This window comes from Phocoena phocoena, chromosome 4 (assembly GCF_963924675.1).
Source record: "Phocoena phocoena chromosome 4, mPhoPho1.1, whole genome shotgun sequence".
NCBI classification, from domain to species: domain Eukaryota; kingdom Metazoa; phylum Chordata; class Mammalia; order Artiodactyla; family Phocoenidae; genus Phocoena; species Phocoena phocoena.
In genome coordinates, this window is record NC_089222.1 from 97,109,427 (window position 1) to 97,127,442 (window position 18,016).

An 18,016-nucleotide genomic window follows, 5' to 3' on the forward strand; every position below is an offset into this window, starting at 1 on the left:
TCTGGAGCCTGTGCTCCGCAACAAGAGAGGCCGTGACAGTGAGAGGCCTGCGCACTGCGATGAAGAGTGGCCCCCACTTGCCACAATTAGAGAAAGCCCTCGCACAGAAACGAAGACCCAACACAGCAAAAAAATAAATAAATTACTAAACTCCTTCCCCCAACATCTTTAAAAAAAAAAAAAAATTCAACACCCATTTACGATAAAAACGCTCCAGAAAGTAGGCATAGAGAGAACTTACCTCAACATAATAAAGGCTATATATGACGAACCCACAGCTAACATTGTTCTCAATGGTGAAAAGCTGAAACCATTTCCTCTAAGATCAGGAACAAGACAAGGTTGTCCACTCTCACCACTGTTATTCAACATAGTTTTGGAAGTTTTAGCCACAGCAATCAGAGAAGAAAAAGAAATAAAAGGAATCCAAATCGGAAAAGAAGAAGTAAAGCTGTTCCTATTTGCAGATGACATGATACTATTCATAGAGAATCCTAAAGATGCTACCAGAAAATGACTAGAGCTAATCAATGAATTTGGTAAAGCAGCAGGATACAAAATTAATGCACAGAAATCTCTTGCATTCCTATATACTAAGGATGAAAAATCTGACAGAGAAATTAAGGAAACATTCCCATTTACCACTGCAACAAAAAGAATAAAATACTTAGGAATAAACCTACCTAAGGAGACAAGACCTGTATGCAGAAAACTAAAAGACACTAAGGAAAGAAATTAAAGATGATACACATAGATGGAGAGATATACCATGTTCTTGGATTGGAAGAATCAACATTTTGAAAATGACTCTACTACCCAAAGCAATCTACAGATTCAATGCAATCCCTATCAAACTACCATTGGCATTTTTCACAGAACTAGAACAAAAAATTTCACAATTTGTATGGAAACACAAAAGACCCCAAATAGCCAAAGCAATCTTGACAAAGAAAAATGGAGCTGGAGGAATCAGGCTCCCTGACTTCAGACTATACTACAAAGCTACAGTAATCTAGACAGTATGGTACTGGCACAAAAACAGAAATATAGATCAATGGGACAGGATAGAAAGCCCAGAGATAAACCCATGCACATATAGTCACCTTATTTTTGATAAATGAGGCAAAAATAAACAAAGGAGAAAAGACAGCCTCTTCAATAAGTGGTGCTGGGAAAACTGGACAGCTATATGTAAAAGAATGAAACTAGAACACTCCCTAACACCATACACAAAAATAAACTCAAAATGGATTAAAGACCTAAATGTAGGCCAGACCCTATAAAACTCTTAGAGGAAAACATAGGCAGAAGACTCTATGACATAAATCACAGCAAAATCCGTTTTGACCCACCTCCTAGAGAAATGGAAATAAAAACAAAAATAAACAAGTTGGACCTAATGAAACTTAAAAGCTTTTGCACAGCAAAGGAAACTGTAAACAAGACGAAAAGACAACCCTCTGAATGGGAGAAAATATTTGCAAATGAAACAACTGACAAAGGATTAATCTCCAAAATATATAAACAGCTCATGTAGCTCAATATAAAAAAAAAAAACCCAATCAAATATTTGTCAGAAGACCTAAATAGACATTTTTCCAAAGAAGGTATACAGATTGCCAACAAACACATGAAAGAATGCTCAACATCACTATAATCATTAGAGAAATGCAAATCAAAACTGCAAGGAGGTATCACCTCACACCAGTGAGAATGGCCATCATCAAAAAATCTACAAACAATAAATGCTGGAGAGGGTGTGGAGAAAAGGGGACCCTCTTGCACTGTTGGTGGGAATGTAAATTGATACAGCCACTATAGAGAACAGTAGGGAGGTTCCTTAAAAAACTAAAAATTGAACTACCATATGACCCAGCAATCCCACTACTGGGCATATACCCTGAGAAAACCATAATTCAAAGAGTCATGTACCACAATGTCCACTGCAGCTCTATTTACAATAGCCAGGACATGGAAGCAACCTAAGTGTCCATCGACAGATGAATGGATAAAAAAGATGTGGCACATATATACAATAGAGTATTAGCCATATAAAGAAACAAAATTGAGTTATGTGTAGTGAGGTGGATGGGCATAGAGTCTGTCATACACAGTGAATTAAGTCAGAAAGAGAAAAACAAATACCACATATATAACACATATATATGGATTCTAAAAATAAAGGTTCTGAAGAACCTAGGGGCAGGACAGGAATAAAGATGCAGACGCAGAGAATGGCCTTGCGGACACTGGGAGGGGGAAGAGTAAGCTGAGACAAAGTGAGAGAGTGGCATGGACTTATATATACTACCAAATGTAAAACAGAGAGCTATTGGGAAATAGGGAGATCAGCTCCGTGCTTTGTGACCACCTAGAGGGGTGGATAGGGAGGGTGGGAGGGATACGCAAGAGGGAGGAGATATGCGGATATATGTATATGTTTAGCTGATTCACTTTGTTATAAAGCAGAAACTAACACACCGTTGTAAAGCAATTATAATCCTAAAGGTGTTAAAAAAGAAAAAAAAAGAAACAAAATTATTTTGGTTTTACTCCCTTCAAAGAAGATGCCCTATTTGACAGTGCATACTTAATCTTTTTTCTTAGGTATCTGCTAATGCTTTGCAGGTTCAGGGTCTAAATTGAAAAGTAAACAGAATTGTAAATGCTCTTTTGGCCAATGTGATTATCAAAGAAAAATGAGGGTTAGGGTAAACACGTGCTTGGCTTATTCAAAAGCAATTTCTCAACATGCCACCAAGTGTGGCTTTACCATGTCACCACACCTTGCCCAAAGCTCCTCACTGTATCATCACATCAAGGCTGCACAGGCCAGAGAGCTCCTGAGCAGACACCTGGGGCATAAAGAAAACATTTACTGGAATGGGAATTAACAGTGATTTTGAAGTCACAATATTTACCCACAGTTAAGTCTGTAGACTCAGTAGCTGAGTCTGCTGTCAAATAAGGGTCATAAAGAAACAGGTATATCATACAGGAAACAATTACCATTTCCATTCAAATGTTAATTATATTTACTATCAGAGTTAAGTCAAGCAAAGCAAATCAATTACTGAACCTGACATTAATTCTTTAAACATGCAGCGCTAGATAACAGAACATATTTTTAAAGTGAAATGTGTTTACCTACATTGCCCTCTTATGGTCAACTGGGACAAAAACATTTCCTGACTCATGATTTCAAGCAGTCTGAAGTTGTTTAAAAAGTCAGTGTTGCTTGGAGCTCAGAAAGCATTTTCACGTAAGATATCTGAGATATGAAAGCCCCTTAAATCAATAATATAATTCTTAATGTACTGTACAAGTGGAATGAAAATAATTAAAAAACAAAAATGAGTTATTACTCAATTTTATGGTTGTCTTGAACATTGATGGTGAAGGAAGTTTACAGGCAGGCGATTGTAAGAGCAGATATAAAGATCTTTATGCAAAATCAGGAGGGACAGTTTTGATTATTTGCAGGTAAGGTCCCTGCTTCTCTAAAATGTCCTGGCTTAAAAAAATTAAAATAAAATAAAATAAAATATCCTGGCTTCTCTTTAAAAGTCCACAGCTTACACTTTCCTCCAAAGGGCATCATCCCATATCATTCATGAGCCATAATAAGGGCTATTTGGACCACAAATGTGACAAAATGAGAGAGAAAAAGGCAGAGATAAATTTTTCTAAATGATCTAGAAAGAGCTGGACGAGAGGGATACTGTGTGAATTAAGGGTTGGAGGTGTGAACACAGGTCCCTTAATTTTCTGGCATGGAGTTAGAAGTAAGAACAGTGAAAGGCTGGCCAAAGGGAGCACGTGGTTCATGAGGGGAAGGAAAGACAAGTCAGAGAAGAAATGGAGGCAAACAATTCCCTACCAGGGAACATGAGCACAGGAGTGCCGGGCACCACCTCGGGGAGGTAAGGAGTGAGGATAGCATGCCAAGCTCTGGGCACGCCCCGTCCAGTGCTGGGAACGTGAGGAGGTCCTAGCTACTCAGCCACCATACTGGCTTGAGTTTCCCCCCACAAAACCTTGGGAAATTGATTTTTTTCCATTCTATTTTAGTCCCCTAAAAGCTATGCATTTTACAAAGGAAAGATAAAAATGCTGTGTGAGGTAGAAATACCTGTAGATTCAGAGAATGTTGAAAGGGACCTCAGAGAATAGCTAGTCCAAATATCTTTTAGAGGTAAAGAAAGCAAGTCAGAGTGACTTGCCAAAGTTTCTCAGAGTTGAAGAGACAGGAGGTAGCAGAGATGGGACCATTTACAGAGACCTACATTTATTATTGAAACGGCTGTGGGCTTCCTTTCCCCAAATGCTATCAGTTTGCTGGATGTTATGTGTAGGATGTGAGTCCTTTGATTTCCTAAGTTAACTGGACCTGGACCTTGGTTTCATTATCTGTAAAGCGGACAAACTACTAGTTACTCTGAAGGGCTGTTGTGAAAATTCGATACTGTAATAGTGTGAAAGTGCAGTTGTCACAATAAGGGGCCATACTGGAACGCTGGAAATATTCTATACACTGTAAACATTCTATATCTTGATCTGGGTGGTAGTTAATTAGTTTTCTATTGCTGTGTAACAAATCACCACAAACTTAACGGCTTAAAAACAAGGGGCATTTATTTTCCCACAGTTCTGCACGTCAGGAATCTGCACGTGGCATGGCTAGGTTCTCTGCTCAGGATCTCACAGGTGGAAATCAGGATGTTAGCAGGGCTGTGTTCCTTTCTGAAGGCTCTGGAGAAAAATCTGCTTCCAAGTTTGTTCAAGTTGTTAGCCAAATTCAGTTCCTTGTGGTTATAAGATTGAGCTTCTCATTTCCTTGCTTGTCGTCAGCCCTTCAGCTCCTAGAAGCTGCCTACATTCCCTGCCCCATGGCCTTCTTCATCTTGAAAGCCAGCAATGAAGTATCTCCCTCACATGGAATCCTTTTCACACTCTCAATCTCTTTCTTCTGGAAGAACCTGGTCCCTGTTAAGGACTTATCTGGTTAGGTCAGATCCACCCAGGAAAATCTCTTTTTTTTTTTTTTTTTTTTTTTTTTTTGCGGTATGTGGGCCTCTCACTGTTGTGGCCTCTCCCGTTGCGGAGCACAGGCTCCGGACGCGCAGGCTCAGCGGCCATGGCTCACGGGCCCAGCCGCTCCACAGCATGTGGGATCCTCCCGGACCGGGGCACGAACCCGCGTCCCCTGCATCGGCAGGCGGACTCTCAACCACTGCGCCACCAGGGAAGCCAAATCTATCTTTTTTTAAAGTCAACTTTGTCATATAATTGAAGGGACGGGTTTATATAAGGGCATGGATCATTGGGAGTCATCTTAGAATTCACCCTACAAAGATATGTACACATGTAAAACTCTGTCGTACTGTATGCTTATGATCTGTGTGTTCTATTGCATATGAGATAAATTTCAATAAACAGAGAAAACAGCAAAAAGCTATAAAGATGTTGATATTTATTCTATTGCTCTTAAATCTAGTCCTATCCTAAACTTTCAGTAAACTCCCCCAAAAATATGAGCTCTAGTTTAGTTGCTGATGAGGTTAGAAGCCATCAAGGTCCCACACCATTAGGCTATAATGGTCTGAGGACCACACTGCAGATGCTCATGAAAATTCAGTAGTAATTCTGACACTGGAAAAGCCTGTCAGAAACCAGATGCTTGCCTTTGATAAGATAGTCTAGTCTAATTGAAAACTGTGTTTCTTTGCTTTTGACTGGAATTATGTGTGCATGGGGGTAGCACTGGCAACCTCAAGCAATCCACCAGACTCTAAACATGCACCTGAGAAGAGTTTTACCTTGTACGAAAATCAATTAACTAATATATAAATTATGAAGTGTCATAGGGAAAATAAAACCTTCAAAATACAGGATTCATAAGTGAAATAATGTAAGTGTAAATATTAAGAACACTTCCAAGGCCTGGGCAAAGAAAATATAAGATGGACCTGAAATATCCTGTGGTACCATAAAGTAAGGAAGTGCTCAAAAAAAATAAGTTAATTAGTTAAAAGAATGAGAGCATGTCATTGGGAGGGGGAAGGGTGAGCTGTGACAAAGCGAGAGAGAGGCATGGACATATATACACTACCAAACGTAAGGTAGATAGCTAGTGGGAAGCAGCTGCATAGCACAGGGAGATCAGCTCGGTGCTTTGTGACCGCCTGGAGGGGTGGGATAGGGAGGGTGGGAGGGAGGGAGACTCAAGAGGGAAGAGATATGGGAACATATGTATCTATATAACTGATTCACTTTGTTATAAAGCAGAAACTAACACACAATTGTAAAGCAATTATACCCCAATAAAGATGTAAAAATAAAATAAAATAAAATGGAAATAACAATCCCTGTCCTACCTATCACATTGAAAATAAAATTATAAGTGATAGATAAATGTAAATTATTTGCATTGAATTAAAACATATGTGAATGAAAAAAAAAAAGAAAAAAAAAGAATGAGAGCATGTCAAAAGGGCACAGAAGCCAAACTAAAAAAGTTCTCAACTACCAAAAGTGGAACAATTTGAACAACTGAATTGGATTATAATCCAAAGAATGAAATAGTCAGGAGTCTATGCTGATAAAACTAAATTAATGGTGAAGAAGGGACAACTCTTTCTTACAGAAACATTTCAATTAATAAATGTCTTAAAAATGAGAGACAGAGCAAGTCACCCATTAGAACACCACAGAAATAACTGCTGCAGGGAAGATCGAATGATGAATGCTAAAATTAGTAGATGGTAGTTTAAGCAGAATGTTTACATAGTCTCTGTATTAGTTTCCTGTAGCTGCTGTAACAGATTACCACAAATTTAGTGGCTTAAAACAACACAACTTTATTCTCTTACAGTTCTGAGGCCAGGAGTCCAAAATCAGTATCGCTGGGCCAACACCAAGGTGTTAGGAGAGTCACGCTCCCTCTGGAGGATCTAGGGAAGAATTTGTTCCCTTGCCTTTTCTAGAGCTATATTCTTTGGCTCATGGCCCCTTTCTCCATTTCTAAAGCCAATATCATGGCATCCTCAAATCTCTCTCTGCTTCCATCTTCACATGGCTTTCTGTCTTCTGTATGAAATCTCCCTCTGCCTCCCTCCTAAAAGGACACTTGTGATTGCATTTAGTGCCCACTCAGATAATCCAGATAATCTCCCCCCAGCTCAAAACTCTTAACTTAATCACATCTGTAAAGTTTCTTTTGCCATATAAGGTAACATTCACAAATTCAACGGATTAGGATCTGTATATATTTAGGGGCCATTATTCAGCCTACCACAGTCTCAAAGTACCTCCCCAGAATACTGAGTAAATACAAAGATAAAAATAATTAGTTTAGGGAATTCCCTGGCAGTCCAGTGGTTAGGACTCCATGCTATCACTGCTGAGGGCCTGGGTTCAATCCCTCATCAGGGAACTAAGATCCCACAAGCTGAGAGGCACAGCCAAAAAAAAAAAAAAAGGAAAGAAGGAAAAATAATTAGTGTACAGTGGAAAACCGAGGTAGACACCACCATTTGAGGCATCTGGGCCTCAAATTTTATTTAGCCCACACAATAGTTTTAAAGTTTTTAACTGGATGCCAATGTTTTGAAATCTGGAGATATTAACATTCAAAAATTGATTTCTGGTTTTTCATGGGAAAAAATCTATAGATCTGGCTATGCTGGGTCTACATTTTTGCATAGCAACAATGTTTGCATAGCAACATAGGAACTGAGGGGACATCCCCTTTAGATGGTCCTTGCTCTGTAGTTCCCCCTTTAGATGGTCCTTGCTCTGCAGTTCCCCCTTTAGATGGTCCTTGCTCTGCAGTTCCAGTGTGGGTCAATACCCACACTGGTGGGTTCATATGTGTTATATACCTCATCCCTGTGGCGTTGGTGTTTGCACTATCTGCTCTGTAGGATCATACATGCTTTCAACAGCTAAAAGGACCTCATCTGCCATCTGCACTTGATCTTAGCCAAAAGGCCAAGGAGTGATCACCTTCCATCTGCATAACCTCCTTAATAATGTTCATCCTTTCTTTCTACAAGTCACTATAGCTCATTATACCTATTATGTAAAACCAAAACACATACATTTACTCTTCTAAATTTCAGTCTTTTACTCTTAATAGTATCCTATACAATGGATCAGAATCACCTGGAACGTTTGTTAAAACACAGTTAAAACCGTGCCCAGCAGTAACCGGGACATATTAAAAAAGGAAAAAAAAAAAAGGGCTTTGTAACATCAGTGTAACTACAGAGCCTCAACACACTTAGCAGGAAAAACAACAAATCATCAAGCTCATTCCTTTTTACCTTTTATACTGCTGGGAATCACAGTCACCCAATCAGGTCCACTGGAGTTGATTGGCATTTTGATATTGACACCACTTGAAAGAGGAATAAAAAGAGTACAAGCTTAGATTCAGGAACATTTATTTTCTAATATGTATCTTTATTTTCAAATTTTTAAATGGACAGGATTTCACAAAGCTTTACTAAGATGAAATATTCTTATAAATGTTACTCAATAAAATTGATAATTAATAAACTAGGTGTATTATAATAAGCAGGTTATATGGATACATAAACTGAATAAGAATTAAACAAGTTTTTAATTTTTCACTGCTTCACCCTTAGAGTGCAAACTCCAAAATGACAAATTCTGTTTGAATTACTTACTTCCCTTGGACTCAGAGAATGGTTCACACTGATGAGAATGTCTATTTTGTCACTACTTAGTTTTCAGGCTGCAAGACTACAGAGCATTAAGTCATACGTCAGATTCCTTAGGCCTTGCCCAGAGCTGAGTCCTACCTGGGGACATGTGCCCCCAGATACGTGCTCATGCATGTACTCTGTTCATCATTACTATGGCTCTGTAGTGTCTGTTCCCCTTAATAAAACATGTACTCCTCAAAGACATGGATTATGTCCCATTCATCTTTCATCTTCAGTACTTAGCACAGGCCCTGGACTAGAGTCCATGCTCAGAAAATACCTGATAGAGGGCTGTGTGAAAAGGTGGGGGACAGTGGAGTCCAGGAGAAGTATACTGAAAACATGGTGTAACTATTCCAGAAACTGGCTCATAATAATTAGGCCTCTTGCACTTAGACCAAAAACAAACAAAAAAATAAAATGCTAACTTTCCAAACTCGATATGGGAACTTGCAGTCACGATATTTCATTTCATCAAAAATCAATTCAAAACAGATTTGTCCTTAAATAATTCTTAAGCTTCTACTATGTGCCAGGCACTATCCTAGCTACTAGGAATATGACAGTAAACAAAACACACAGCATCGGGAATTCCCTGGAGGTCCAGTGGTTAGGAAGCTAGGCTTTCACTGCCAAGGGCCCAGGTTCGATCCCTGGTTGGGGAACTAAGATCCCACACGCCAAACAAAAAAAAAAAACCAGCATCTCCTCCTTCATGGCACTGACATTCTAATGAATGAGGGAGACAGACAACAAGGAAGGAAGGAATTATAGGGGGCTATGTTAGAGAATAACAGCATTTCGTGGATTATAAAAGTGACAATTAATATACATGACTTTAAGAGAGCACATAAAAAAAAAAAAGAGAGCACATATAAACTACTTTCATGAGTTTAAAGCTTTAAGGTAAGGAAAAGAAGAAACCTTCACTACTGTAATTTGCTTATAAAAATGTTTACTCTCAATCTAATCACGCAGAAACAATAAAGCAGCAAATCCAATTTAAGCAATATTCTACAAAAAGAGCAACATCAAAATTGTCAATGTCGTAAAAACCAAAATAAGTTAGAGAACTCTTCTGGACTAAAAGATTAAAGAGACAACTAAAAAGATTGTGTGTGATCAGAGACTCAGTTAAAATAAAAGAGAGAGCAATAAAGGATATTATTGGGACAACTGGATAAACTTGAATATAGACTGCATATTAAATAACAATGTTGTGTCAATGATAAAAGGCCCAAGTGTGATCACTGTGTCATGGTTATACGTTGGAGAAAGTCCTAGGAGATGCATACGCCTGGGGTGCAGTGCCATGATGTCTGCACCTTACTCTCAAATGGTCTGAGGGGAAAGAATTATACACAAATACACACATATAAACACATAGAAAGAGAGAAAGCAAATGCGGCAAAACATAACAATGGTGAGTCTAAGTTAAAGGTATATGGGTGCTCGGGCTTCCCTGGTGGCGCAGTGGTTGAGAGTCCGCCTGCCGATGCAGGGGACACGGGTTCGTGCCCCGGTCTGGGAAGATCCCACATGCCGCGGAGCGGCTGGGCCCGTGAGCCATGGCCGCTGAGCCTGCGCGTCCGGAGCCTGTCCTCCGCAACGGGAGAGGCCACGACAGTGAGAGGCCCGCGTAACGCATAAAAAAAAAAAAAAAAAAAAAAAAAAAAAAAAGGTATATGGGTGCTCACTGTTGTTATTCCTGCAGGGTTTCTACAGATTTGAACTTTTTTAATACAAAGTTAGAAAGAAAAAAAAAGTATAAATCATGCTAAAATAAAAGGGAAGCTTTTAATGTGATAAGCTCATTCTTTCAAAAGATGTCCTCTTACTATCAGAATCTTTTAAGCAAAGTATTATGGTTCTTTCTAAAACCAACACTTTTTTTTTTTCCTTGAGAGATTAGATCACCTTAATTGTCCAACTGTCATTTGGGAACCAAAGACCAAGGCTAAGCTTCTTAATCCTATCTGAATTAAGCAACATTACGAGCCACCAAGGAAGAGAGGTAAAAATGAGCGTAGCTTAACATATTCAGGCCATGAGCTCAAAATACTACACTCAAAGATCCCTCAAATGATCAATTTCAATCTTTCTCTTTTTTTTTTCAGTTAGCCTAATGCAAAATTTCAGATTTTTAACTGAGCAAACAATGCAAAAAAAAATCTGTAACAGGACTCTGTCAAATGTTTGGTTTCCAAAAACTTATGCCACCTCAAACGCTTTCCCGGAAAACTTCCAGGTAAGTAGAATCTTTTTTAATAATTCTACTACAAAGTACCCTCAGCCAGCCTCATCCAGGATATGCAAGTAAAGGCAGGGGCAGACATTATTTTATCCTTCTGGATTCACAGGTGTTCTTTGGTTTTAATGGTAGGATTTAGTGTTAGGAACATTTTAAATTTTACACGAACTTAATTCTCTAACCTTTTTTCCACGTGGAATTTCAGTAAATTACATGCTATGCTTCCTCCTCTTTGCTAAGCCACTAAGTAGACTGACAACACAACTCTAAAAGGGAGTAAGACTTTAAAAAATGGTCCACATTAAAAAAAAAATCTTAAAAAAAAAGTTATTTAAAATAAAATAAAAGGGGGTAACTGAACAGTCTTCATACATAGGCAAAAAGTACACAGAAATAAAATCATCTGCTCATAGTCATTGATAAATAATGTGCCTAAGATCTGAACCCAAGAATAAACCTAAAGTCCTTTTGTACTGAGCCACAAATAACTAGGCAGTCCCCTCAAGAAGAGTGCAGTGAATACACTGGGAGTAGTGCTCCCTCTGCTGGCCTTCTGAAAGCATGGCATCAAATATGTACTTAAAACTGTTACCACCAAAAGCTGACTCAGAAAGTAAAAAATCAGAGTTTTATTTTAGAAGCTCATACAGACCACACATCTTATGTGATCCCTCTCTACAAGGGAATATTTTTTTATACAAATTTATTTATTTTTAATTTTTATTTCATTTTTGGCTGCGTCAGGTCTTTGCTGCTGCGTGCGGGCTTTCTCTACTTGCAGCAAGCGGGGGCTACTCTTCGTTGCAGTGCGCCGGCTTCTCTTTGCGGTGGCTTCTCTTGTGCAGCATGGGCTCTAGAGCGCAGGCTCAGTAGTTGTGGCGCACGGGCTTAGTTTCTCCGCGGCATGTGGGATCTTCCCAGACCAGGGCTCGAACCTGTGTTCCCTGCACTGGCAGGCAGATTCTTAACCACTGCGCCACCAGGGAAGCCCAAGGGAATATTTTTAAAGTATAGATTTCATTTAAAAATAAAAAATGTTTTACATTCTCTCAAGTAATTGTACTTTCTATGTTATTTTTCTTTTTATTCCTTAAGAATGTTATTTTATTTCAGAACTATATGGAATGCAATAATTTTAACTACTAACCTGCAAAAATACAGTTTGCTGTGGTATTCCTGGCTTCCCATGCTTATCATTATATCAGTCCAGCAATGTTACCATATTCATAGTCTTTTTCCTATCAATTAATGTTTATATGATTTTAACAACTAATAATATGTCACTTAAAACTTTTTTCAGTTTATTAGACATGAAGCTAAAACACTACCCTGACTATAAGACCTCTAGCAGCCCTGTTCTTGGATGATTTTTTTTATCTGTTCTGTGAATAAGTGATCTTGCTTATACAGATATACTATGCAATTCTGAAGTTAAAGATATCAGGGTAAAAGAACAAAAATTTAAGGTCATTAATTTGAACTGAAATAAGCACACTAATCACAAAATATAAATATTTATTTTCTTACCACCTCTCCTGAATTGGGCCAAGTTCAGAAAGATATAAGAAGCACATAAGCAAAACAAGAAAGTCTCCTAAGTAGGACAAAGACAATGCAAAGGGACCTCTTAAATTACCCCCTAGAGCCAGGAGCACGTACCTCTGGAAGAAAGCATTCTCTGCAGCAGTTAGGAGGCCCTTCAGGTATCCGCCCTTGAAATGGTTAATTCTGCTGCTGCAAGGGAGCTTCTTTGGTTTGAAGCAGAACCAGGGTTCTCCGGTATAGAGATCTGTAAAGTTGCACAGAGGAAGACTCCCAGGAAGACACACATTACACTCTGTAGTTTCAGAAATTCTTCCTGAACGGAAGAGGCTCTTGAAATAGACCCTGTCTGGTTTCTCTTCCTGTAGATTCTGAAGAACTCTGATCCCTTCACTGGGGTGGACCAGAGATATGGACACTTTAACTCTGCCTGGCCAGAGCAGAGTAAAAAAGACCTTGTAAAACCCATTCTGGTAGTCTACCACTCTACCCACGGCCCCTGCCTGCAGCTTAGGGGAGTGGATTCTGGCCTGCAGGTAGTCTCCACCATACTTCTTGGGCTTTCCTTGAAAATCCTGTACATGAACCAGCACCTCTAGCTGGCTTCCCACCTTGAAGAAGGCTGCAGAGTTCAAGATGACAAAGTAGCTGGAAGAAGGGTCAGTGCTCTTCAAAAAGGGGACTGGGCCCACATCAGGCACCTGCCACTGTAAGGCGGCCAACAAGGAGTCCTCCTCCAGGCGCTCCCGGCTGGACAGAGTCTGGTGCTCATAGCCACAGTAAGGATTCCGGCTAATTCCTGTCACCTGGGAGAAAACAAACTGTCCACCACTGTCGATGAATGTGGCTGATGCAGTCTCATGGTCCAAGTACTGAAGAGAAAGACACAAACAACAGAAACCACAGCTACAATAAATCTCCTTATAGTCAACAAATAAATCCCTGCTTCAGCTTAAATTTTAATAAAACTTACTTGAGATGACATTGTTTCAAAAACCACAGCTCACCAGTTTTACAGATTCCCACAGCAAATATCAGAGAAAAATCCCTTTGGTACTTCCAGAAGGAGAAAGGGAAAAGGAATCATTTTGAAGGACAGTAGTCCCCCTTTATCCACAGGAGATACTTCCAAGACCCCCAGTGGATGCCTGAAACTGTGCGTCACATCAAACCCTATATATACTGCTTTTTCCTATACATATATACCTATGATAAAGTTTAATTTATAAATTAGGCACAGTAAGAAATTAACAATAATAATAAAATAGAACAATTATAATAATATACTAGAATAAAAGTTATGTGAATGAGATCTCTCTCAAAATATCTTTTTTTTTAAATTTATTTGGCAGCGCTGGGTCTTAGTTGTGGCATGCAGGATCTTTGTTGCCGTGTGCGGGGTCCTCATTGCCGTGTGCAGGATCTTTCAGTTGCAGCATGTAAACTCTTAGTTGCAGCAGGCGAAGTCTTCGTTGCAGCATGCATGTGGGATCTAGCTCCCCAACCAGGGATCGAACCCGGGCCCCCTGCACTTGGAGCACAGAGTCTTAGCCACTGGACCACCAGGGAAGTCCCTCTCTCAAAATATCTTATTGGTGTATTGTCCTTCTTCTTGTTGTGATGATGTAAAAGGATAAAAGGCCTACGTGATGAGATGAAGTGAGGTGAATGATGCAGGCATTGTGACGTAGTGTTAGGCTACTACTGACCTTCTGATAACATGTCAGAAGAAGGATCATCTGTGTCAGGTGATCGTGGATTGAGCTACAGTGATGTCAGTGGTTGAGGATCCTGGGTGGGAAACAGCAGGATGGCACAAGATTTCATCACGCTACTCAGAACAATGCACAATTTCAAACTGGTAAGTTGTTTATTTCTGGAATTTTCCATATAATATTTTCAGATCATGGTTGACCATGGGTAAATGACACCACAGAAAGCAAGACAGTGGATGGAGGGGGTACCGAATACCAGAGTATTCCATTCTTCTTAAGAAGGCCTGCCCTCAAGCCAAACTATTTTACCAGAGCCTAACCTACTGAGGTTTTACCAGAGTCTAACCTACTGAGGTTTTATCAGAGCCTAACCAAACTGAGGTAAGGGACATACCCAACTCCAGCCCACTCTAACCATTCTATCCAATTTAAGGGTTGGGGGTAAGACTAAGAAACAATTCTGAAGTTCACAGACTCACTAAAGGACTGAGGATCATAGGACTATAAAATGTTTCACCTCCCTTACACCTCACCCCCACACCACTAAAAGCCTATTTATTGGAGTTCGTTTTACGAACATGTCCAGCTTTCAACAAAAATTACAAGACATACTAAAAGGAAAAAAATACAGCAATTATCAAGGGACAGGAGGGAGGAATTAGGAATATTTTGTTATTAATAATGTACCTGCACTACCCATGAAGCAGTATGGTGTTATTTGATAGTGGACTTGAGTTGCTTGTAAATGCATACTGAAAACTCTAGGGCAACCACTTAAAGTAAAATGAGAAGTATAACTGATACACTAAGAAAGGAGACAAAGTGGAATCTATAAAATGTTCAATTAGGGACTTCCCTGGTGGTCCAGTGGTTAAGATTCCGCCTTCCAATGCAGGGGACACAGGTTCCATCCCTGGTCGGGGAACTAAGATCCCACATGCTGCGGGGCAACTAAGCCCAAGGCCACAACTACTGAGCCCAAGAACCTCAACTAGAGAGCCCGCAGGCCACAACTACAGAGCCCACACACTCTGGACCCTGCGCACCACAACTAGAGAAGCCCGTGCGCCACAACTAGAGAGAAGCCCGCACGCACGCCACAAGAGAGTAGCCCACACGCCACAACTAGAGAGTAGCCCTCATGCTGCATGAAGAGACTGTGCGCAGCAACAAAAGATCCCTCATGCCACAACTAGGACCCCATGCAACCAAAAATAAAAATAAATAAATAAAATAAGTATTTTTTTAAAAAATGCTCAATTAAAACCACAAGAGTCAGAAAAAGAGCAGAAGACAAAAATAGGAAAAAAGAACAAGGACAATGAATAGAAAACAGTAACAACTATGGTAGATATTAATCCAACTATATCAATAATCACCTTGAACACCAATAGACTAAAGACACCAGTTAGAAGACAGAGGTTGTCAGACTCAATTATATGTTGTCTCTAAGAAACTTACTTTAAATATAAAGACTTATATAGATTAAAAGTAAGTGGATGGAGAAAGATATACCAGGCTAGCACTAATCAAAAGAAAGCAGGAATAGTTATATTAACTTCAGACAGAGTAGACTTCAGAGCAAGGAAAGTCATCAGAGATAAAGAAGGATATTATATAATAATAAAAGGGTCAATTCTCCAAGAAGACATAACAATCTTTAACATGTATGTGCCTAACAACAGAAAGTCAAATATGTGAGGCAAACACTGATAGAACTGCAAGAAAAAATAGATAAATTCACTATTGTAGTTAAAGACTTCAATACCCCACCATCAGAAATGGATGGATCCAGCAAGCAGAAAGTCAGTGAGGACACAGTTGAACTGAACAGCACCACCAATCAACTAGATATGATGGGCATCTATAAACTACTTACCTGGCAACAGCAGAATACACATTCTTCTCAAGCTCACATGAAAGATGCAGAAAAACAGATCATATTCTGGGCCATAAAACATACCATGAAAAATTGAAAAGAACAGAAACCATACAATGTCTGCTCTCAGACTATAATGGCATTAAAGTAGAAATTAATAACAGAACGATAGCTAGGAAATCCCAAAATACCTGGAGATTAAACAACACGCTTCTGGGAATTCCCTGGTGGTCCAGGGCTTAATACTCCATGCTCTCACTGCTGAGGGCCCAGGTTCAATCTCTGGTTGGGGAACTTAAAAAACCCCACAAGCCACGAGGGGTGCCCAATAAATAAATAAATAAATAATAAAACAAACTAAACAACACACTTCTAAATAAAACAAGGGTCAAAGAAGAAATATCAATAGAAAATTTAAATCTTTTTAGTTAAATGAAAATGAAAACACAACTTATCAAAATTTATGGGATGCCATAAAAGTAGGTCTTAGAGGGAAATTTACAGCACTGAATGCACATTATTAGAAAAGAGGAAAGATCTAAAGTCAATCATCTAAACTCCAACCTTAGGAAACTAGAAAAAGAAAAGCAAATCAACTCCAAAGTAAGGAGAAGAAAAGAAATTAGAAATTAGAGCAGAAATCAATGAAACTGAAAACAGGAAATCAATAGAGGAAAGACAATGAGGCCAAAAGCTGGTTCTTCGAAAAGATCAATAAAATCAATAAGCCTGCAGCAAGGCTAACTATGGAAAACAGACAGGACACAAATTACCATTATCAGAAATGAAAGAAGAGACATCACTACAGATCCCATAGACATTAAAAGGATAATCAAGGGACTTCTCTGGTGGTGCAGTGGTTAAGAATCCACCTGCCGGGGCTTCCCTGGTGGCGCAGTGGTTGAGAGTCCGCCTGCCGATGCAGGGGACAGAGGTTCATGCCCCAGTCCGGGAAGATCCCACATGCCGCGGAGTGGTTGGGCCCGTGAGCCGTGGCCGCTGAGCCTGCGCGTCCGGAGCCTGTGCTCCACAACGGGAGAGGCCACAACAGTGAGAGGCCCGCGTACCGCAAAAAAAAAAAAAAAAAAGAAAGAAAGAATCCGCCTGCCAATGCAGGGGACATGGGTTCAAGCCCTGGTCATGGAAGATCCCACATGCTGCGGAGCAACTAAGCCCATGCACCACAACTACTGAGCCTGCACTCTAGAGCCCGCGAGCCACAACTACTGAAGCTTGCACGTCTAGAGCCCATGCTTCGCAACAAGAGAAGCCACTGCAGTGAGAAGCCCGCACACCGCAACCAAGGGTAGTCCCAGCTCACCCGAACTAGAGAAAGCCCGTGTGCAGCAACAAAGACCCAACACGGCCAAAAATAAATAGGTAAATAAATAAATTAATTTTTTAAAAAAGGATAATCAAGGAATACCACGAACAGCTCTATACCCACAAATTTGATAACTGAGATGAAATGCACCAATTCCTTGAAAGATACACTCTGCCAAAACTCATGCTAGAAGAAACAGATCATCTGAAGAGGCCTATAATCTCTAGTAAAGAATCTGGATCAATAATTAATGACCTTTCAAAACAGACACCACCAGGTCCAGGTGGGATTCATTGATGAATTCTACCAAATATTTAAGGAAGAAATTGTATCAATTCTCTACACTCTCTGTCAGAATATAGAAGCAGAGGGAATACTTCCTAACTCTTTCTATAAAGCCAGCATTACCCTAATACCAAAACTAGACAACGACATTACAAGAAAACTACAAATTTTCCTCATAAACACAGATGTAAAATCATCAACAAAATATTAACAAATCAAATCCAACAATGTGTAAAAAGAATTATACACCATGACCAAGTGGGATTTATCCCAGGTATGCAAGAAAGT

General features: G+C 39.6%; 1 protein-coding gene across 2 annotated transcripts in view; it reads right to left on the bottom strand.

Annotated features, from left to right (window-relative positions):
* The window catches only part of NXPE3 (neurexophilin and PC-esterase domain family member 3), a 44,934-nt gene that overhangs the window by 10,732 nt on the left and 16,186 nt on the right, over positions 1 to 18,016 (bottom strand). For both annotated transcript variants that reach the window (XM_065876909.1, XM_065876908.1), the window contains exons 2-3: positions 12,643 to 13,397; positions 8,328 to 8,401 (exon numbers count right to left, since the gene is read on the bottom strand). In XM_065876909.1, the coding sequence (XP_065732981.1) occupies positions 8,328 to 8,401; positions 12,643 to 13,397 (829 nt within the window). The remainder of the gene's footprint in view (positions 1 to 8,327; positions 8,402 to 12,642; positions 13,398 to 18,016) is intronic.